The 22161-nt window shown below is 45.6% G+C and overlaps 1 protein-coding gene across 1 annotated transcript; it reads left to right on the top strand.

Moving 5' to 3' along the window:
• The first annotated feature begins 7600 nt into the window (after positions 1–7600).
• On the top strand, positions 7601–20812 carry Coil (coilin). The gene is made up of 7 exons (XM_075991140.1): positions 7601–7854; positions 10988–12104; positions 12226–12312; positions 12568–12615; positions 14708–14777; positions 17009–17097; positions 19720–20812. Exons 1-7 carry the CDS (start codon positions 7601–7603, stop codon positions 19792–19794), a joined length of 1740 nt encoding a protein of 579 aa, XP_075847255.1. The 3' UTR covers positions 19795–20812.
• The last annotated feature ends 1349 nt before the right edge of the window (positions 20813–22161 follow it).

Genomic DNA, 22161 nt, shown 5'->3' with positions numbered 1-22161 from the left:
TGTCGTGTGTAGGTCACAGGTAACCTGAAAGATGTGTGATGATGTGCCGTTGGCCATGCCACAGAAGCAGCGAGTTGCAATTGAAGGGCATCTTCTGATGGACCAATCCAGCTTAGGAAAGGCCACGGAACTACAGACCCCAGAATGTCTTTTGTTTTTTGCGGTGTCTTTACATGTCTGCTGTAGCTCTCTTTCTCTGGTGTCTAGCATGGTGTGAGTGGATGGGGGGAGATCTCCGCTTATCTCTTGGAAACATCCCGTTCTGCTGGGCATTTTTACCTGTGGTTTGTCAAGACGATGACCCCTCCCTAAGCTGAACTGTTTGATTTGATGACAATACTGATCACTTACACAGAGTTTTGATGAATAAAAATAAATACGAAATTATGTTTCGCAGCCAGGGTCTGAGTCTCACCTAAGGAGCTGCATGGGTTGTAGCTCAAGTTAATGGCTAACAGTTGAGTCCCTGTAGCTCAACTAGTTTAAATTCTTTTAATCTTACTGTTGGGAGATACGTTCACAGGTCTTGGAGTGCATCACAGCTAAAACAAAGCTTTGGAAAATAACAAAATTAGACTAAGATGTTTTAGTTAAGTAACTTTGAGGTGAAAAGCCCAATAACCAAGTTAAAACAAAGGCACATAGCTGAGCTGGTCGGTGGTGGGCATGTCTTTAGTCCCAGCGCTTGAGAGGCAGAGGCAGGTGGATCTCGGTGAGTTCGAGGCCAGCCTGGTCTACAAAGCAAGCTCAAGTTCAGGATAGCCAGGTCTATTACACAGAGAAACCCTGTCAAAAAAAAAAAAAAAAGGTCAGGGAACAAGAACAAAGCAGCTCAATTATTACAATTATTACTGGCTGACGCACTCTCCTTGCTAGGCTTGGTTGATGACCAAAGGTGATGATTCATTCCTAATACCCATTTCTGCCCTCAATCTCCTTATACAAAAAAACAACCCTATTAGTGAATGGAATGCACCCAAAAGACTTAAAGTAATGTTGACTGATTCTTTGTCACATGTAAAAGTTTAGGCTTGTGATTCCTTTAGAATTCCTTATAAGACTACTTTTCAATATAAGTGATAAAGTAATTGGCCCTTTCTTTGTAACTGCAAATTGCAGCCTGCTGGCAAAAGACCTGACAAGAACTCATTGCTTGCCCGCACAGTTAATCTATAACAAGTTGCTTGGGTATGAATGTATGTGGGTTTTTAGGATAATATGTTTTTCACCTGTAATACATAAAATGTTTAGTCATGTGAGGGAGAGGAAAAAACATGTTTTTACCTTTAATCATTCACTTGAAAAACGGAATGCAACTGTTTTGATTCTTGTATTGTCTGGATGATTTTGTTGGGGTATAAAATCTGTGGGGGAAAAAACATGAGAGAGAGAGAATAGAGAGAGAAAATAAGGAAGGAAATCATCAAGAGAGTTTGTGAGTGCCTTTTCCCCTAACTCCCCTCAGATGGAAAAGTCAAAGCCCTGTGCTGCTGGAGGCTGGTCCCCCCCAGACTGTGGCAATGATGGGCAGCTGGGTTTGGAGCCCTGTTTTCAATTTCAGCATCTAAATTTAAATTGCTGGGGCTGGAGAGGTGGCTCAGTGGTTAAGAGCACTGGCTGCTCTTCCAGAGGTCCTGAGTTCAATTCCCAGCCACCACATGGTGGCTTGCAACGTCTGTAATGAGGTCTGATATCCCTTCTGACCTGCAGGCAGAACACTGTATGTATGATAAATAAATTACCGTAGATGTGATAACAGGAATGGTAATTTACCTTTAAATGTAGGTACATCCAAATACAGTAAACTAGTTAAACTAGTAAACTAGGGCCCCGAGATGAATGAGTTCTCTGCGGCCTATCTGCACACAGCAGCTGGAGTGAAACAGAGCAAGGTGCTTCGGCCACCTGCCAGCAGTGACAAGGAATCTGCCCTCCTTCTGCCTCATGTGGATTGTACACTCATCTACTCTGTTCAGTCCTGGTTGATGGCGCTTACTTTGCCTTTAGCTTTTTATTATAAAGTTGACAGCCTGGGGGATACTTCTTAATGGTAGAGTGCTTGCCCAGTGTGCACAAGGCCCTGTGTTCAATCTCTAGCATTGCAAAACTAGAAACTGTTGTTGCCAAAATCATTGCACAGGAGTCTGTGCACGTAGCCTAACACCTATGATTCGAGGTAGGCTAGACGCCTAGAACTGCTAGGTCAAAGAGCACATGCACCAATCCATAATTTAGACAGATGTTGCCAAGTACTGCATGACAGTGTCCTGCAGAATGTCTGGCAGATTCTTCTATGAAGCAGGAACCCTAAAGGACTGTCTCACCTTTAGGCAAGTTCAGCAGTTGTTTTTCCGTGGATCCTGCATGTACAGTTCATACAGCATAACATCAAGCAGTCCAGGCAAGAGCAGTTTCTTGCCCAAATGGCTAGCAAACTCCATTAGGAGCCTCTTTGATGCCCATCTTCCTCTTGAAGTAATAGGTGCTTCCAGGAGCAGATGTGTCTTATTGTCATGAAGAGTCCTGAGTTCTTAAAACATTTTAGATGTTGTAGGGAGGGCTGCTTGTTTGTTTCCTGGCAGCCCAGCAGCTCAGACCAGAAATAACCACACAGAAACTATATTATTTAAAACACTGTTTAGTCCATTAGCTCTAACTTCTTATTGGCTAACTCCTACATCTTAATTTAACCAATTTCTAGTAATCTGTGTATTGCCATGTGGCTGTGGCTTACCAGGTAAAGTTCTGGCATTTGTCTCTGGCGGGGCTACATGGCTTCTCCTTGACTCTATCTTCTTTCTCCAAGCATTCAGCTTAATTTTCCCCGCCTACCCATAGACCCTGTGCAGGCCTAAGACAGTTTATTAACCAATCATATTCACAGCATAGAGAGAGGAATCCCACATCATAAATATAACAAAGTTGACCTTAAATTTGTATCAATAAACCAAGATCCATATCAGTGCAAAATATTCATCTCTATAGTATATCCCCTTTAAATGTAAACAAACATTTATAAACACTATTTAGGGATTTGGGCTTAGTTCTCTCTAAACTGCTTCCTGGTTTTTGTTGGGCAAAGTAATGTTAGGGGTTCATGGAGACCTTTCAGGGGGTCTTGGTCCATCAAAACACATTAGTCTGGAAGGAATTGACAGGTTCTCATCCTCTGTGGAAACAAAAGCTTCTTTCCAAAGCAACACAGCCTTAGACCCAAATTAAGCCAAGATACCTTTAAAGTATATATGCTGGTTTAGCTTAGCAGCCCATACAATGAAATGTCTCTCTGTACTTACCTCATTCACAGTCAAAAAATTGAAAGAAAACACAATAATATATATATTCCAGACTCTGTGTATATTCCATCTTTACATTGCTTATTTTTCTTTACTTCTTTACTCTATGACTGTCTGTATTTTCTTACTGTCTCTTTAAAGACTTTATTTATTTAAACTATTTGCTTCTTTTATAACTCTCTATACTCTTCTTCCTCTTTCTCCCAAGCCTACATACAGATTTTTTTAAAATCTTTTTTTTATTGAGAAAATGAGAAAAAAGAAAACAAGTTTCCACCTCCTCCCAGCCTCCCATTTCCCTCCCCCTCCTCCCACCCTTCTCCCCCTCCTCCCACCCTTCTCCCCCTCCCCCCACTCCTTTCCCCCTCCCTCTCCAGTCCAAAAAGCAGTCAGGGTTCCCTGCCCTGTGGTAAGTCCTAGGTCCTCCCCCCTCCGTCCATATCTAGGAAGGTGAACATCCAAACTGGCTAGGCTCCCACAAAGCCAGCACATTACGTAGGATCAAAACCCCTTGCCATTGTCCTTGGCGTCTCATCAGCTCTCATTGTTCGCCCTACATACAGATTTTAAAGACACGGTGTTCAGAAGTTTATTTCTGTCTGAATCTGTCTGTATTGCATTTCCATAATCAGTAATCTGTAACCAAAATCTGTAATTTTGACCAGGAACACTTTTAAAATGGTAAGTATCTTGGTTGCAGTGGCCCTGAATGCTGGCCCTGACTCTCTTAGACTTTCAATATGGCAGAGGTAGCTCACTACCAGCTCTGGGACTGCTGGGTGGGAGCCGTCCTCACCACCACAACTCTGGGTGGCACTGTGTAGTATATAAACCCCTTTAATCTGAGTAAAAGCAAAATCTGCCTTACAATGCACTGTGCAGCCTGGAAGTATCTCTGTGTATGGTGGTGGAATCCATCATACGCTCTTGCCTGTGCACTCCTAGCAGATCCGATCCCACTGCCTTCCCAGGTGGGGAGCGCTGAGCCGCCAGCATTGTCTCAGCTACTTTCCTCCTGACTCCCAGTGGGCACAAAAGCACCCAGACCCAAAGCGGGTGATGGGCATCATCTCCAAACCTTTGAGCTCCACTCTGTAGCTGGAGGCTGTTTATTCGTTTTCCAGTCACTCAGACCCAAAATAAGCACACAGAAACTGTTTTAATGTAAACACTGCTTGGCCTATTAGCTCACACTTCTTATTGGCTAGCTCTTATATCTTAAATTAACCCATTTCTATTAATCTTTGTATCACCACATGGTTGTGGTCTACCAGTAAGGTTCTGTCCAGTGTCCAGCGTCTGTCTCCTGCAGTGGCTACATGGCTTCTCTTTGTCTCTGCCTACTCTCTCCTCCTCTATCTGCTTGGAATTCCTACCTTGCCCTATTCTGAGCTGCAGTAGGCCGAAAGCAGCTTCTTTATCAACCAATGATATTTACAGCATACAGAGGGGAATCCCATATCAGTGGTGGGATGGGGTCAGGTGAAGAGGGCCAGCCATAGCCTTAAAGAATGTGGATGAAGATACCTCCACCTCCAAGAGTATCAGAGAAATGCTGGACACTCCGTGGTCCCTTCCTCAGACTCAGGAAAATGTTTACACCGACCAGAGGAGCAACTTACCCAGTTGCTGCTGGTGGATGGGGTGCTGAGTGACTGGTGAGCTGGAAGGTGAGTCTGTTGCCAGTGGACTGGAAATGAGGGCTAGGGTTCCCTTGCATCTCAGATCATGATGGGCAGCACAGGCACCAGGAGAACCCATTCCACTCCTGACATCAAATGTTATCATTGCAGCTCTGATGAAAATGTTTCCTGGCAGTCGGGAGCCAAGGAAAACCGGTGAAGTCATTGTAACTGTTGCAGCTTACAGGTCGGCTCCAGGGAAAGGGTTCCTCAATGCAAATGTTAGCAACTCTACTCTGTTGGAGAAGGGTTTCCCCCAGGGAAGGGTTTCCCCAGGAAAGATGTAACAGCTCTGCTCCTCTAGGGAAAAGTTTCACCAGCAGAAGTGTAGAAGTGTTATAGTTTTGCTCTGTTCTCAGGAAAGTTGTCACAGCTGGACTCGGTTCCAGTGAAAGTGCCACCACACAACCAACCTCACACGAGAGATTTATTGGGAAGGAAGAATCCAGGAGGGTGGCTGCCTCTAGGGTGAGAAGCAGCAACAAACTGAACAGAATGCAGCGTTTATACAGGGTTTCTTATGTGGGGGTGGGGCAGGGCGAAGCTTTCCAGGACGGCTTGGGATTGGTGAGTTTTTGTGGCCTGACTCTGGGACAAGCTCAGGGATTGGTGGGATTTCAAGTCCTTGGTTCTGGTCTTGAGGTCAAGTCAGGGTCAGGTTTTTTTTTGGGGGGGGGGGAGGTAATAGAGTTTATTTAGTGGGTTATGAAGGGGGAGAGAGAAAGCTTCCTTGGCCCTTTTTCCCCCCACACCCTTTCCCTTTTCCCTTGTACCCTTCCCCTTCATCCTCCTCTCTCTATCTCCGCTACCACCCCATCCTTGCCCATTCTAACACAGACCTCCCCTTTTCCTGTTAAAAGTTACACCTGCAACGTCATTTGCTGCTGTTTTTCTGCCTGAGTCAGAGGGCAGTTGTTTTAACTTTTCTTTCCTGCTTAATAAAGTATCTCTCTGTGAAACAGGTGTTTGTATGTGGTTTGTGCTTAATCTGGGGTCTGGGAGGGTGCTCCACTGTGGGGGGGGGGCTACACGAGTCATTTCACTTTCTCTGTTTAATTATTGTGTTACTAACGTATGCTAGTTGTTCGAATGGTTTCTCAAGACAGGCTTTCCCTGTGTAGCCCTGGCTGTTCTGAAACTCGTTTTGTAGACCAGGCTCGTCTGGAACGCATAGAGATCCGCCTGCCTCTGCTGCCTGAGTGCTGGGATTAAAGGCACGTGCCACCATGTCCCACTTCGTTTTTATTTTATTTTGATTAGCTGTGCACCATTAACTACGGTGATGGTAATGTAGCTGGGTGAGAAGACATTTTCCTCGCATGTATAATTCAACTCTTCGGTTTTGACCCCAACATCAAAAGAAAGTAATTGTGATTTAATCGAAAGTAATGGTAATTTAATCCGGAAGACCTACAGGATTAGAATCATAAGAAAACTTTTTTTTTTCCAGTGTCGATTGACTGCCACGGACCAACCATTCACTGATTTAGTGAACTTGGGGTGGCATTGCTTAACTTCTCTGAACATTAAATTTTTAAAAAAAATATATTAGGGCTGGAGAGGTGGCTCAGAGGTTAAGAGCATTGACTGCTCTTTCAGAGGTCCTGAGTTCAATTCCCAGCAACCACATGGTGGCTCACAACCATCTTTAATGAGATCTGATGCCCTCTACTGGCCCATAGGATATATGTAGACAGAATACTGTACACATAATAAATAAATAATTTTTTTTAAAAAAAGCAAGCCTGAATTCACATTACAAACAAGGAAATTGTGAGGCCAGTAACAACAACAAAAAATTTTAAATTTCTTTATTAAACCTCACTCTTATAATTTCTTCTAAAGTAACAGAGTACCTAGTCCACAAGTACTGTTTCAAATGATGGATTTGTAGGGTTAGGACACACATTTTTTTTTTTAAATCTCCCAGATAGGTTAAGAGGTCATAATTTTTACCTTTGTGGTGAGGCTGGAGCCCAGGGTTACATGCATTTTAGAGGAAATTAGAGGAAATGACTCTATCAACTGTGCTGTGTTGCCAGCAAAAGGTTACTGGTTTTTGTTGTTTATAGAGAACAAGCCTTGATTTTAATTATTTTTAAAAACTTTGTATTTATTTAATTTTCTGATTCCTTACTTCTGCCTTCAACACTTTCACGATTTTTCTGCCTCAAGATAAGGAAAGCACACTTGATCTGGTCACAGACACAGCACACACGGAACCCGTGAGGCCCCAAGGACTTTGTTTTTGTTTTAGACACTCCCGTGAGAACTTTGGGTCTCACCGGACAAACCCCTAGAATTAGGCCTGGACAAACACATGCGGATTTTGGTGCTTTTCTGACCTTTTGTGTATAAAGATAAAAATTGGGTCAGGCTGCTTACCATTTTTACAGGCTTTTTTTTTTTTTTCATACGCAAACCGATATCTTAAGAGACATGGTGGCAGAAGGTTGGATATATTCGGACCTGGGAAAGAATGGAGTAGCTAGAGCTCACTACGGGACCCTGAAGTACACACTCGCGCCATTAGGCGGCGCGCGCCACCGGCCTCCGGGGCGGACGAGCCGGCCTGAGCACGCCTCTCGGTAGCCCTGTGGAACCTCTCGGCTTCCGTTGAGCATGAGCAAGATGGCAGCCTCCGAGATGGTTAGGCTACGGCTTCAGTTTGACTATCCGCCGCCGGCCACGCCACACTGCACGGTCTTCTGGCTTCTGGTGGACCTGAACAGATGCCGAGTTGTCACGGATCTCATCAGTCTTATCCGCCAGCGCTTCGGCTTCAGTTCCGGGGCGTTCCTGGGCCTCTACCTGGATGGGGGGATGCTGCCCCCCGCCGAGAGCGCGCGCCTGGTGAGAGACAACGACTGCCTCAGGTGTGCGGGCGCGCGCGGCGCGGCGCGGGCACGGGCGGGCGGGCGGGGGCGCGCTGGCTGCACCGCGCGGCCACTGCAGAAAGGCACAGGCATGAGATCCGGAGTGGTCCAGCCGGGATGGAGAATCCTTCCCTCGGGCGCTTCTGAGTCCGGGGGGCCACTAGACTCAGAGCAGCTCTGATACTCAAGGGCAGGGCCAGTGCTCACCCCGCCAGGCTCCGTGTGCTGTGCGCATGGCGTAAATGTGCCACAGAACCCCCCCCCCCGTTTGGTTTTTCGGTTTCTCTGGCCTCGAACTCACAAAGATCCACCCGCCTCTGCCTCCTGAGTGCTTATAACGATGTTAATGATGTCCAAAACTACAGTGAAAACGGTTACAAGTAACGGTTGTAGCAAATGACAGGAAAATTCCTCCTAAATGCCGCAGATGAACAACTGCCTCTGGAAATATGTTACGTCTGTGGGCCTGGGAATGTAGCTCAGTAGTTGAATGAGTGTTTGTCTAGCTAGCAAGCCTGAGGCCTAGAGTCAGTCCAGGGAGCTAGAGAGGTGGGTTGCAATGAGCCTTGCTGATAAATGGTGTAGATCATCATCATCATCATCATCATCATCAACTACATATAAGGGCTGGTGAGATGACTCAGTAGTTAAGAGCACTGTCTGCTCTTCTAGAGGATCCTGGTTCAGGGTTTCAGGGTTCAGGTCCCAGCACCTATGTGATAGCTCACTACAGTCCCAGGAAGATCTGATGCCCTCTCCTGGTCTTCATTGATACTGTACACACATGGTGCACAAACATACATGCAGCCAAAACACCCAAACAAGAAAATAATAAATAAAATCTCAAAAAAATTTTAAAAAGCCAACTAAATGTAAACGTTTGGGATTTTGTGGTTTGGTTGTTTCTTGCTCCTTAACATCTGTCTTCCCCTGACAGATACATTTTGTGTGTGTGTGTGTCTTGTATGCATGTGTTCACATATGCATTGGGTGTGCATGCATTTGTGTAAATTTATGCAGAGGTTGATACTTTGTGCCTTTCTCAATTCTAAGTCACCTTATTTTACTGGCTCCCTGACTGAACCTAGAGCCAGGTTAGGTTGGCCTGGCCAGTGAGCTCCAGGGATCCGCCTGCCTCTGTCCGTCTCTGTTTTCCCGGTGCTAAGATCACAGACACACACCAGCACACTCGGGCTCCAAATCTAGGTTCTCATGCTTGGAACAGCAGGCGCTCTGCTGACCGAGGCACTGGGGGAGACAGTTTCCTTAGTCCTGTTAATTTTTACTAGCAGCTCCCTCAGGGAGGGGTGGGGTCTCATCGACACCCCCCTCACATCCAGGTGAAATGTTGAGAGGCCCAGTCCTGTGTAAGCGCATACCCTCCTGTGAGAGCTCCCGAGTGCAACGGCTGTGTCGGGTCAGAAGACATCTTTTTGCTGCATGTCTCCCCGTGATCTTATATTATTCCTTCTCCTCTCCTCTTTGATGTTCCCTGAGCCTCAGAGGGGGTGATATAAAAAGTATGGAGGATGCCTATGTGTTTGTCTTTGGGTTCACCTTCTTACTTAGCTTCTCTAGGAACATGCATTATAAGCCCAATGTCCTTTATTTATGGCTAGAAACCAAATATGAGTGAGTACATCCCATGTTCCTCTTTTTGGGTCTGGCTTACCTCACTCAGGATAGTGTTTTCTATTTCCATCCATTTGTATGCAAAATTCAAGAAGTCCTTGTTTTTTACTGCTGAGTAATACTCTAATATGTATATATTCCATACTTTCTTCATCCATTCTTCCGTTGAAGGGCATCTAGGTTGTTTCCAGGTTCTGGCTATTACAAACAATGCTGCCATGAACATAGTTGAGCATATACTTTTGTTGTATGATAGGGCCTCTCTTGGGTATATTCCCAAAAGTGGTATTGCTGGATCCAGGGGTATGTGCTGGGCAGTGGTGGCGCACGCCTTTAATCCCAGCACTTGGGAGGTAGAGGCAGGCAGACCTCTGTGAGTTCGAGGCCAGCCTGGTCTACAAAGTGACTTCTAGGACAGGAAGGAAGGAAGGAAGGAAGGAAGGAAGGAAGGAAGGAAGGAAGGAAGGAAGGGGAAAGGAGACAGTCATAGCTACCTGCAGCCGAGAGAGCAGAGAGGGGTTGGGTGGACTTGTACCCTTTATTCAGTCTTGAGACTTCAGTGGGAATGTCATCCAGAAACTCAGAGACATCATGGATGCAGTGTCTGAGCTGAGCACCCTGTTGCCTTGCCAGGTTGATATAAACTTAACCATTACAAACTATCATGGAGCATGTGGGTGACTATAACTATTCAGAATCTAAGCAGGAATAGGAAAACACTTTATTTTTAAGCGCTGTATTAACATGTAGTTAATGCACATATTTGTAGTGTACAGTGTGTCATTTCAGGGTATGTATATATAATATGTAATGATTAGATCAGAATTGATTGTCATATCTGTTTCTTCATACTGTTTCTTTGATGATGGGGTCATTAAAAGTCCTCTCTCAGACGTGCCTTTAATCCCATCACTCAGGTAACAGAGGCAGGGAAATCTCTGAGTTTAAGGCCAGCCTGGTCTACATAGTGAGTTCAAGCCACACAATACTACTAGTGTTGTCGAGAGAGAGAGAGAGAGAGAGAGAGAGAGAGAGAGAGAGAGAGAGAAGGAAAAAGGGAAATCCTCTCTTGTGGTCTTTGGGGCTGATTGGCCAGTGTCCACCACTGTTGCCTGTGCTGCAGAGGAACATTAGAATTTAGTCTTTCTGTTCCAGGACAGGCTCCAAAGCCACAGAGAAACCCTGTCTCGAAAAACCAAAAAAAAAAAAAAAAAAAAAAAAAGAATTTAGTCTTTCTGTGTCTATGCACGTCTTACCTTCCCTTACCACCTCCTTAGGTTCCTATTCTAGTTTCTTCTTCTTTGAGATCTTTTCTTTTAAAGTCTTAATATAAATGCACACATGTGGCATTTGTCTTCCTATAGCTGATTTACATTAAAGTCGTGCCGTGTGGATCATTTTGCAGAGTCTTTCATCCCTCAGCCGTGTGCCGGTCCGCAGTCCTGGCACACGTAACTGCCTCCTGTAGCTGTGATTGCTAGCCTCTCTCTTCTTTCGACAGGGTTAAGTTAGAAGACGGAGGACTCCCTGAGAGTCTCATAGTAAGCAATGGGGGCGACTCCCACTTTCCACTCAGAAAAGCAAAGAAGCGGACTTTGAAGTTGGTGGAGGGTGAAGAAACAGACCTGGGTTACAAGTGCTCAAAGAAGCAGTGGAAAAAGCAAGAGGACAGCAGCCACAATGACAAGGCCTTGGACCTGGAGACAAAGCCTGTTCAGGATGAAGTGGGGAAGAAAAGCAAGAGAAAAAGCAAAGTGACAGGCACCCCGGAAGAGGAGGAGGAAGAGGCCAGAAAGAAGTCGCCAAAAAGAAAGGAGAAATGTGAACCTAAGAAGCAGACCAAGGCCGCCAAGTCTCCCAAAACACAGGCACCCAAAGAGTGGAACTGTGGCTCGCCCAAGGGCTCCCCCAAGGGCTCCCCCAAAGGCTCCCCCAAAGGCTCCCCCAGAAGCAGCATCACTAAAACCCGGAGGAAAAGCAGCACAGGGCCAAAAGGGAACCCAGGCTACCTGTCAGACTCGGATTCCTCTCCAGAGTCGGTCAGCGATGGCCACTGCAGCGTCACAGTGCAGGGGCTCACCTTTTCAGAGAAACTCAAAGCTGAGCTGTTGAAAGATGGACCAGCTACAAAAACCGCAGCTGCCAGCAGACAGTCCTCAAAGGCCAGCTTTCCCTTCAGCTCTGGCAAGAGCAAGGCCACCAGAACCTCGTCATCCAGTTCAGACTCAAGTTCAGAGTCGGAAGACCAGTTTGTGGTGTCCAAGAACATCCCTGAGGGCGCCTCGGACTTCTTAAAGACAGCTGGCCTCTTTGCAGGACAAGGGTGTCCAGGGTTTACGTTGCAGACGCCGGGTGTCAAGGGATGGAAGCCTTCTGACTCAAGCAGAGGCAGACAAGCTTCTGGTCCTCCTTCCAGTGTACCCGTCCCCACCAGTTTGGGAAGAGGCTGGGGACGAGGAGAGGACTTCTTGTTTGGGAAGGGACTGAGGGGCCGGGGTGCACGGGGCCGAGGTCGAGGCCGTGGGCATGCTGTCTCCTGCATCATAAATAGAAGTTCTGAGAGTCAGAAGCAGAAGCAGTTAAATGACATCCTAACAAATTCATCCACCGTGATCCAGGTAAGTATTTACTGTGTGTGAGTTGGCCTCCTCTGTTCCCCATGGAGTGTATCTCAGCTCTGTGGCATGGCATGGGTTCCGCTTTTCTCTCCAGTAACGAAGTCACATGACTGTTTTCCAGAATCCTGTAGAGACACACAAGAAGGACTATAGTCTGTTGCCACTGTTGGCAGCTGCCCCTCAAGTCGGCGAAAAGATTGCGTTTAAGGTATATGTTAAAACAGCACCAGCTCTAACAAAGGCAAGATTCCCACCCCCCCCACAACATACAAAGCTTACTTAATCTTACTAAGTAATGGTCTCCAGAAACTGTCTGCCGATGTCAGAAGTCATGGTGGGGCCCCAGGTGGGTGGGAGTGTGTGCCTCTTCATGGCCCCTGTTCCTGGGGTAGGAGGGAGCAGCCCCAGGAGGGTGAGGGTCTAAGGAGCAGTGTGGACCTGTAGGATTTGTCTTCTTTTTTAGCTTCTGGAGCTCACATCGGATTACTCTCCAGATGTCTCTGACTACAAGGTAAGGCTGTCTCTATGAACATTATAAAGTTGGCTGGTTCTGCAGGGTGCACCTGTTGTCCAAGTTATTCAGGAGGCTGAGGCAGGAAATGGTTTGAGCCTAGGAGGTCACAACTAGGCTGGGCAATATAGTGAGCCTGCACCTCTTGAAAAACAGAAAATTAAACTGTCACCATGTCAGAAACTTGTCCAGTGTAGCAGCACCCTCCTTTAATCCTGGCACCCAGGAGGCTGAGGCAGGAGAATTTTAAATCTGAAGTGAACTGGGCTTACACAGAGAGATCTGTTTTTAAATAGATGGAGTATGGGGCTGGAGAGATGGCTCAGTGGTTAAGAGCACTGGCTGCTCTTCCAAAGGTCCTGAGTTCAATTCCCAGCAACTACATCATGGCTCCCAACCATCTATAATTTGATCTGATACCCTCTTCTGGTGTGCAGGCTTATATGCAGATAGAGTACTCATATATAAAAAAATAATTAAATCTTTTTTAAAAAATGAAGTGTTGGTATATTTGAATAATACTTGCATGGATAATATAGGCACTTTTGGTAAATAATGTCATAAAAGAGGATGAGGTTCTGTGGATGTTTGCGAGGGCCACTGTGAAGTCTCCCAGTCTTCTGTGGCTGACACCCGAGAAGAAAACAGGGTGAGAATGATGAGCTCACCCGGAGCACAGGGGCTGTTGTGCTGCTGAGGGCCAAACTCAGGGCCTGTCTCAAAAATAAATCAGTAAATAAAAAGCCCCGCTGGCCTGCACCCAGAGAACCAGGGTAGGTCCTGAGTGGTGGGACTGGAGAGGAGGCTCAGCATGAAGAAGTGCTTGCATGCCGGGCAGTGATGGGCACCTTTATAATCTCAGCATTCAGGAGGCAGAGGCAGGTGGATCTCTGTGCGTTGGAGGCCAGCCCAGTCTACAAGTCAAGTTCCAGGGCAGCCAGGACTTTTACACAAAGTAAACTTGTCTTACAAAGCAAACAACAAAAAGCTCATTGGTTAGCCTCAGGATGTGGCCCCACAGCTGTCTCACCACTGCCACCCATATGGGCAGGGCAATGGGTCCTCTTTTTAAGTTTTTGTTTGTCTGCTTTTTGAGACAAGGTTTCTTTGTGTAGCCCTGACTGTCTTGTCTTGGAACTTGTTCTGTAGACCAGACTAGCTTCGAACTAGAACTCAGAGATTTGTCTGACTCTACCTCCCAAATGCAGGGATTAAAGGGAGCACCACCACGCCCAGTTTAAGTTTTTTTTTTTTATGAGTTATTTTTATTTTATGTGCACTGGTGTTTGATATGTTTCTGCCAATGCAAAAGTCCAGATCAGACCAGATTAAAAGCAGATAAATGCAGGTTTTATTGGGTGTAGCTCTCAGATGAGGTCACCGGACCAGAGAAGTCATGTGCCTGAACTAAGGTAGGGAGGTTTTATATAGATGAGGGTTAATGGCATGCCAGCCAGGTGTTGGGATTGTACCCAAGAATGGTCAGAAAACAAGCCCCCGGGTGGGCACTTGGGTGGGCTGGTCATGTCAGAAAGGCAGATTGCATCAGCTACCAGAAATGGGTAATTGGGCTTTTGGCGCCATTTCTTTGTTGAGAAGTTTCTCAGTGCCCGTGGTGGGGTGGGGTGCTGGGTAAGTAGGACGGACCAGGTTTCCTAGCAACGTGCCTTCCTGTCCCTGCTGGGGGCGGGGCTATGCATAGGGCTTAGAGTGGCCCCTGCAGTGCGAGGAACCCGGTAAGCACCACTGTTTCTGTGTCGCTCTCCCAATGAAAGCTGTGATGCTGGTCCTCGCTTGAACACATTGCTTTAGCCTGCCTTCCTCCTTTCACCCCATCAATTTTGGGGACCTGTTATAATTGTTTTCTTTTTGTCAGCTGCTGTATGTATCCATCAGTCATGACTAACGTTTATCTATTTTACCTTTAACGATATTTCAGTATATTCAGGTAGAATTGCTTCTTTCTATTCCCCTACATGTTGATTTGTTGAGATAAATTTATATTACAAAAAAATAATTTTACTGTCTACTTACTTAGTGTCCTTTAGTGCTTTATGTGGAGATTTTTGACTTGGTCTTTTATTTTTGGAAGGAAGGAAAAATTCTAAGCCTTGACCCAGAGACCCAGCAAGTGGAAATAGAAGTCCTCTCATCCTTACCAGGTGCGTCTTTAGAAGCAGGTGTGGTGCGCTAGCCTCCACCCCACAGTGCCTTCTGAGCAGTCTCACACCTAGAGCTGTGCCCTCCCTTGGCCTCCACTCGCCTGGCCCCAGGATAAGTACCGTTCTCTGATCTCCACCACCTGTCAGCACTCTGTAGCCCTGGGAACCTGTGCACCTTCTCCTTGGATGCAGACTTTGGGCTGCTTGTTTTTTGTTTGTTTGGTTGATTGGTTGGGTTTTGTTGTTGTTGTTTGTTTGTTTCTCTGTGTAACAGCCCTAGCTGTCCTGGAACTAGCTCTTGTAGACCAGGTTGGCCTCGAACTCACAGAGATCCACCCGCCTCTGCTTCCCAAGTGCTGGGATTAGAGGCGTGCGCCACCACCGTCCTGCTGGCTGGTAGTTCTTATCACTGTCATACACTTTGACAGGAGATTATAAGTATTGGTGAATGTGAATTGCAAGAACAGTTGCTTTTGGAAACCTAAACTGAATGCTTAGTTAGGGAGGTTACAAGAAAACTGCAATTCAACTGTTTGCATAGATCAGCTATAAAAGATCAAAAGGAAACTCAGCAATGGTGTTTGCCTTTAATCCAGCCCTTGGGAGGCAGAGGCAGGTGGATCTCTGTGAATTCAAGCCAGCCTCATCTACAAAGTAAGTTCCAGGACAGTCAGAGCTACACAGAGAAACCCTGTCTCAAAAACAACAAGAGAGAGAGAGAGAGAGAGAGAGAAACGAAGTTATCAGAGCTGAGCTGCTGCGTGGTATTAGGAGCTCAGAGGATCTGAGCTTTGAAGGGAGCATGCCTATCCACAAGGCACAGAATGATGTGTGGAAGCTGCAGGAGGCAAGTATCCACCCACGCACAAAGAGGTAGATGCTTTTGTTTTCTCTGCCTGCTCTTCTAGATCCAAGTACACGTTATGTGTTTTATAGTTTTTTTTTTCTTTATACAGTAAAGATGTTTAAAGTTTGGGGGTTTTGTTGTTGTGTTTGTTTTAATTTCAGTTTTTTGGGTTTTGTTTTTGGAGAATTTCATACATGAGACTGTATTCACATCATTTTTACCCGTCTTCCACCTTCCACCCCCTCTGCTTTCTCCTGTGTCCTGTCCCCCCACTCCCAGTTTTTTCTTAAAACATGTATTTTGTGTGTGTGTGTGTCTGTGTGTGTGTCTGTATGTGTGTATTTAGACATGCACTAGTCAGGAGAACTTGTAAGAATTAATTCTTCTGTCCACCGCGTAGGTCCTGGGGACCACACTCAAGTCCTGGGCTTGTGCAGCAAGCACTTTTGTTTGCCGAGCCCTTTCGCTGCTCCTCCTCCCCATGTGTTTTGTTTTGTTTTGATTTTTCGAGACAGGGTTTCTCCGTAGCTTTTGGTTCCTGTCCTGGAACTAGCTCTTGTAGACCAGGCTGGCCTCGAACTCACAGAGATCCGCCTGCCTCTGCCTCCCGAGTGCTGGGATTAAAGGCATGCGCCACCACCACCCGGCTCTCCCCGTGTTTTGAGCTGGAGTCTCTTAGATCCACGAGTAGAACTTGCTCTGTAGCCAGTGATGACCTTGAACTTCTGAGTTTCCTCCTGAGTGCTAGGATTACAGATGACCTCAACCATGCATGGTTTTATGGGGTGCTGGGAATTGAACCCCAGGCTTTATGCATGCTAGATAAACACAATGCCAACTGAGCTGTATCCCTGGTGAGATTTTCAATGTTTTGATGATTTTTTTTTTCTGAGACAAGGTTTCTTTATGAAACAGTTCTGTCTGTCCTGGAACTTGCTCTGTAGACCAGGCTGGCCTCAAATTCTGTTTGTATGGTTTTAGCTTGTATGATCATTTTTCTGATCCCATATTATTGTGCAAGGCTGAAACCTGCTCATGTTCCGAGTTTAGACATACATGAGTTTTTGAAAACATCAGCATCCCATACCTTCCCTTGTTAAACAAAGATTATCTTTGGGGATTATTTTGTGGTTGCACATTTTGTATTGGATGTACTCTGGGTTTTTCAAACCCGTGTCATTCTGATGAAGGGACGGTTATCTCTGATAAATGATAAGAAAATCCTGTTGCTGGCACAGGCCGTGTCTTATAAGCAGTATACCACACTTTCCTGTATGTCCCCAGCCTTTACACGAGTTTCCCAGTGATTGGAAATCCTCGTGGGGAACATTTTAACCATGGAGATATAAATATGACTTACTGTCCTTCTACCCTCTGGTTTCAGCTGTGAAAGAACCTGGGAAGTTTGATTTGGTCTATCACAATGAAAACGGAACCGAGGTGGTGGAGTATGCCGTGACACAGGAGAGGCGGGTAGGCGAGCTGCTCTTAAAACTTTTGACTGATGGGGGGAGGGGGCGGAGTATGAAAGGTGACATTATAGCTTCCTGAACTGCTTGTGTTAAAACCCTGGAGGATCGGGGCTCTGGGGCATTTAATCTTCCTGTGGAATAGCAAACAAGTGACAAGTTCCAAAACAAGGTGCTACCACGGACCTCCCAGAGCCCACGTGACAACACACACACACCTTGTATAAAAGCATAGTGCTTACTGAAAATTCTACTTGTGTAGGTTCCCGTAGGAAAGAGGCGTATGTCAGACTTTATATTACCAAATACCCTGAGAGCCATTGCTGTAGCTTCAGCTTAACCATGTGACCAAACTCAGCTCAAGAAGAAATATGAACTCAGAAACCTCTGTCATCACAAGTTGTTACTGTCCCTCAGGTTCCCCAGTCCCGGCCTAAGTGGCATAGATGTCATACAGAATGACAACGTGGTGATTCTGTCCTCTGATACTCTATTTTAATGTTAGATTACGCTTATTATTGTGTGTGCATATGCCACCACATGCATGTGAAGGTCAGAAGCCAACTTTCAGTTGTCTGTTCTTGCCTTCCACCATGTTGATCCTGGGGATTGAACTCAGGATGTCAGGCTTGGCAGCAGGCACCTTCCTCTACTGAGCCACCTTGCCAGCCCTCACGTACGGGACAGAGCACATGGTCTCTGTTTCCCTCCGTTCAGAGCTAGCAGTCAGTTGCTGGCGGTAGCTCCTTGGCTTCCTCTCTGTACTCATATTTGAAACATTTTGCTTATTTTGCCATTATATATATTTCAGTGCTGAAAATTCTTTTTTGTCTGAACTCTTAAGCCTGTAGAGACCCAACCAGACTGTGTTTTAAGATAGAAGAGCCTCTTAGGATTTCTTCCTAGAAACATGTTCTTAGGGTTTGTGAAAGTATCATCTATACTTTTTTGTTTGGTTATTCTTTTTTTTGTTTGTTTGTTTGTTTTATTTTGTTTTTTTGGGTTTCTTTGTAGCTTTGGAGCCTGTCCTGAAACTTGCTCTGTAGACCATGCTGGCCTCGAACTCACAGAGAACCACCTGTCTCTGTCTCCCAAGTGCTGGGATTAAAGGCTTCATCTCCTATACTTCTATGTTTGCAATATTTTTTTTTAATATTTATTTATTTATTAAATATACAGTATTCTTTCTGCGTGTATGCCTGCAGGCCAGAAGAGGGCAACAGATCTCATTACAGATGGTTGTGAGCCACCATGTGGTTGCTGGGAATTGAACTCAGGACCTTTGGAAGAGCAGGCAGTGCTCTTAACCTCTGAGCCATCTCTCAGCCCCTGTTTGCAATATTTTTTACAATTTTTGTTGAAATATGTCTAGAAAAATTGCGAGCAGAAGACCTGTAGTTTTTCTTTTTTGACACTAGATGGCTCTCATCACTCACCCTTACCCAGTGCTTGGGGTGTCTCTCTTGGTAAATTGTGTGGTAGTTCCTGTCTTAGGCAGACTAGGGTAAATTAACTAGAGAGTGGCCCAGAAAGGTGATCAGCCACCTCATGCTGGCCATTAGGCCCCATCTAGCCCCCAGAGCCACCTCTCTATTGTCGAAGGCCAGCCTCACTAAAAATGCCGTTTTCCAGAGTGGAGGCGTGGGAATTTAAAACTATAGGAAAGAATAGGAAGATGCGAACAAAAATAATAAAACATAGAAACATGTAGGATAGGATCAGGAGGGAATTTTTCAGTGAGTACTAAAAATTCACCCGTGTTTAATTTCCAAAAGGTTAATATATTCCTGCCCTCAAAAGGTAGGAGTGAAACAAAAGACTGCATTAACACACAAACTGAAACTCAAGGGCTACATTCCTTGCTCATTGCCTAGACTCACGCCCTAGACACTCCAGGCAAACCATTTCCTGGGTGGAATCCCAAGTTATTTCCATAAAGGGAACTAGAACTTAGTTGGATCCTTAGACTTTTGTTTTATGTAAGGAACCAACTACTTCCCTATTTCAGCACAAGGGCTGGCAACTAGCCACACCTGTGGACGATAGTCTGGCGCGAGCAGAACTCGATTTACATATAGGTGGATCTTTGCTTGAGGTAGAAGCACAACAACCTCGAATGAACTAAAAACCAGTTCCAAACTCTCTGACCTTTGGTCTCTTTGGGCCTCTACAGTCTATAAGGCAAATCCTTTTTTTTTTTTTTTTTTTTTTTTTTTTTGGTTTTTTGAGGCAGGGTTTCTCTGTAGCTTTAGAGCCTGACCTGGAACCAGCTCTTGTAGACCAGGCTGGCCTTGAACTGAACTCATGGAGATCCACCTGTCCACCCGTCTCTGCCTCCCAAGAGCTAGGATTAAAGGCGTGTACCACCACGCCTGGCTAAGGCAAATCCTTCTGATATCTCGTAGCAGCCTTCTCATCACCCAGACTCGACTCTAAACCAAAGGCTGAAATATGTTTAATGTAAAACTTAGCTGCATAACTAAACTCAGCTTACTAGTATTGAAATTATTCTTATTATTCAACCATTCTGCACAGAAATTTATTTAACTAACCTCCGATTTATAGCTGCAGATCTCTGTGATGTCAAAATGAGTTGGTTAAATGGGTGTTTTGTGCTTTTCCACAGATCACTGTACTCTGGAAAGAACTGATTGAGCCGAGACTGATTATTGACTCCTCAAGTAGTATCTCAAGTAAATAGGGTGTCTCCACATAACCTCCAACCTCGTGGCCTCGCATTCCATAAGAATTGTTTGTGACCGTGACCACAGCCTGAAGTTTCAAAAAGAAGATCAACTATCGTTTGGACTTTCTGTTATCTTCTCTTTACCATACGAGAAAAAGAATCTACCTCACCATTTAGAGTAACATGGGTGTTTGTTCGTAGACCTTTATTTCCCTCGGCTAAATTCAGTAGCGCCATTGAAAACTGCCCTGTGGGCAGACCAGTATGGCAGTGTGCTTGCTCTCTTCCACCTCGGGCCCGCCAGCAGCAGTCGTCAGTAGTTTACAGTACACATGTGAGATCGTGCTGTGCATCTTGTGTTTGCTTTTCTTTAGGGTCACATTTGAAATACTAAGGCATGTTTCTTGACCTAATTTTTTCACCTGTGAGTCGCTCTGTAAGCGCAGGGCGTCTCACGCATTCCGAGCATTTTATGCTCATCATCCTCAAGACCTGGGGGAGGTGGGTTCAGTGCAGAGGATGAGCTAAGGAACCTTTCACACTTTTCCAATGGTAAAATACAGGATCCCCAGGGCCCTGTGTGGAGAGCAGTGGCAAGACAACTGTGTTGTATTGCCTGGAAGAGAGCAGGCGTCCTACTGCCAGACGCTGGCCATGAACCTCAGACCGGCGGCAGGTGGCTTTGCCACAGGATGCCAGGAGCCTGGCTCAGCATGCTGAAGCGAGGATCTTGAACAGAAACTTTCTTTTCTGTTACCACTCAGCAAAGCTAAAGGCTGAATAAAAAACTGGGAAATTGCCGGGCGGTGGTGGCGCACGCCTTTAATCCCAGCACTTGGGAGGCAGAGGCAGGTGGATCTCTGTGAGTTCGAGGCCAGCCTACAGAGCAAGTCCCAGGACAGGCTCTTAAAAGCTACAGAGAAACCCTGTCTTGAAAAAACAAAAAAACCTGTGAAAATTGCTTTCTTTTAACAAAAACTTGGATCCCTCCTTCAGCTTTGCAGATTTTTAAATAAAATCATATTGAACTCAATTTCCAGGCTGAGTTAGCATGTTTGAGTCCTTCAAGAAGTCTTATTGGTTTATAATCATTTTCATAACACGGCGGTTTACTTTACACCTGGGAGGCTAAAGATAAGAAGTTTATAAGTTCAGGAACAGCCTGGGCTACATAGCAAGATAGTGTCTCAAAAAGAGTTTTCATCATTTGCTTTTTGACTCAAGTCTGCTGTCAAAAGTGTGGTTTAGCCGAGTTCCATATGATCTGGAAGCTGTTGGATCAGTGAAGATGCTGTTCATTTAATCTGCAGAATGTCAAAGTGTATGTTTGCGAATGTGTACGTTTTACTCTAGGAGGGCAGCTCAGCCCTAAGTGGGGGGACTTCAGCTGTGGGGCTCTGTGTAGCACACTGTTTCCAGGACTTGGAAACAGATTGAGATAAGTAGTCAGTATTGGCTGGGCCCACAAGTGTTGACCGGGTGTGTTTATCAGCGTATGAATTGCCCTGCTCTCTATACTGAGTTCGAGACCAGCCTGGTCTACAAGAACTAGTTCCAGGACAGGAACCAAAGCTTCAGAGAAACCCTGTCTCGAAAAACAAAAAACAAAAACAACAACAAAAACAAAACAACCGACCAATCTTTTGCTTTATTTGTATATACACAGCCATGTGTGGACCTGGGTCCCCTGTGAAGTATTTGTGTGTTTTCTTTATAAAGGACTGGAAAAACACATACTGCTTTTACAGAGACCTGAGCTAATTCTTACCATGTGTCCGATGCCTTGAGCACCGACTCATCCCCCCCCCGCCCAGACACACAATTTAAGTCTTTAACATACACACAAAATCTTTAAAAAATGAAAATTAATTTTTGACACAGGGTCTAGCTATGTAGCCCCAGCTGGCCTGGAACTCTTGCATTGTAGACCAAACTGGCCTCAAATTCACAGAGATCTGCTTGCCTCTGCCTCCTAAACTCTGGGATTAAAGATGTGAACCATCATGCCTGACTGAAAATAAGGGGGAAAGGACTAGGATAGTGGAGACCTCTGGCCTTTTTTTTTGTCCCCCGTCTTCTTTGACTTTTGAGACAGGGTTTTCCTGTGTAGTTTTGGAGCCTGTCCTAGGACTCACTTCATAGACCAGGCTCCAGGCTGACCTCAAACTCACAGAGATCCACCTGCCTCTGGAAGAGCAACCAGTGCTCTTAACTTCTGAATATTGTTACAGCATCTGGAGAGGCTGAATTCACAGAGCTGGAGAGATGGATGGATGGCTCAGCTTTTAAGAGCATCTGTAACTCCAGTTCCAGGAAATCCAATGCCATCTTCTGACCTGCACGGGCACAAAGTATACATGTGGTGCACATACATGCAGGCAG

The sequence above is a fragment of the Microtus pennsylvanicus genome, chromosome 11, assembly GCF_037038515.1.
Source record: "Microtus pennsylvanicus isolate mMicPen1 chromosome 11, mMicPen1.hap1, whole genome shotgun sequence".
Lineage (NCBI taxonomy): Eukaryota > Metazoa > Chordata > Mammalia > Rodentia > Cricetidae > Microtus > Microtus pennsylvanicus.
The sequence above is the reverse complement of the archived record's forward strand: the minus strand, read 5'-3'. Positions and strand labels throughout refer to the sequence as shown.

What these genes read in the sequence shown, in the direction of transcription:
- Coil (XM_075991140.1), top strand. Translation starts at nt 7,601, where the DNA reads ATGAGCAAGATGGCAGCCTCCGAGATGGTTAGGCTACGGCTTCAGTTT. An exon ending in CAGATGTCTCTGACTACAAG is followed by an intron (nt 12,616 to 14,707) that starts GTAAGGCTGTCT and finishes TATTTTTGGAAG; the next exon opens with GAAGGAAAAATTCTAAGCCT. An exon ending in AGTCCTCTCATCCTTACCAG is followed by an intron (nt 14,778 to 17,008) that starts GTGCGTCTTTAG and finishes CTCTGGTTTCAG; the next exon opens with CTGTGAAAGAACCTGGGAAG.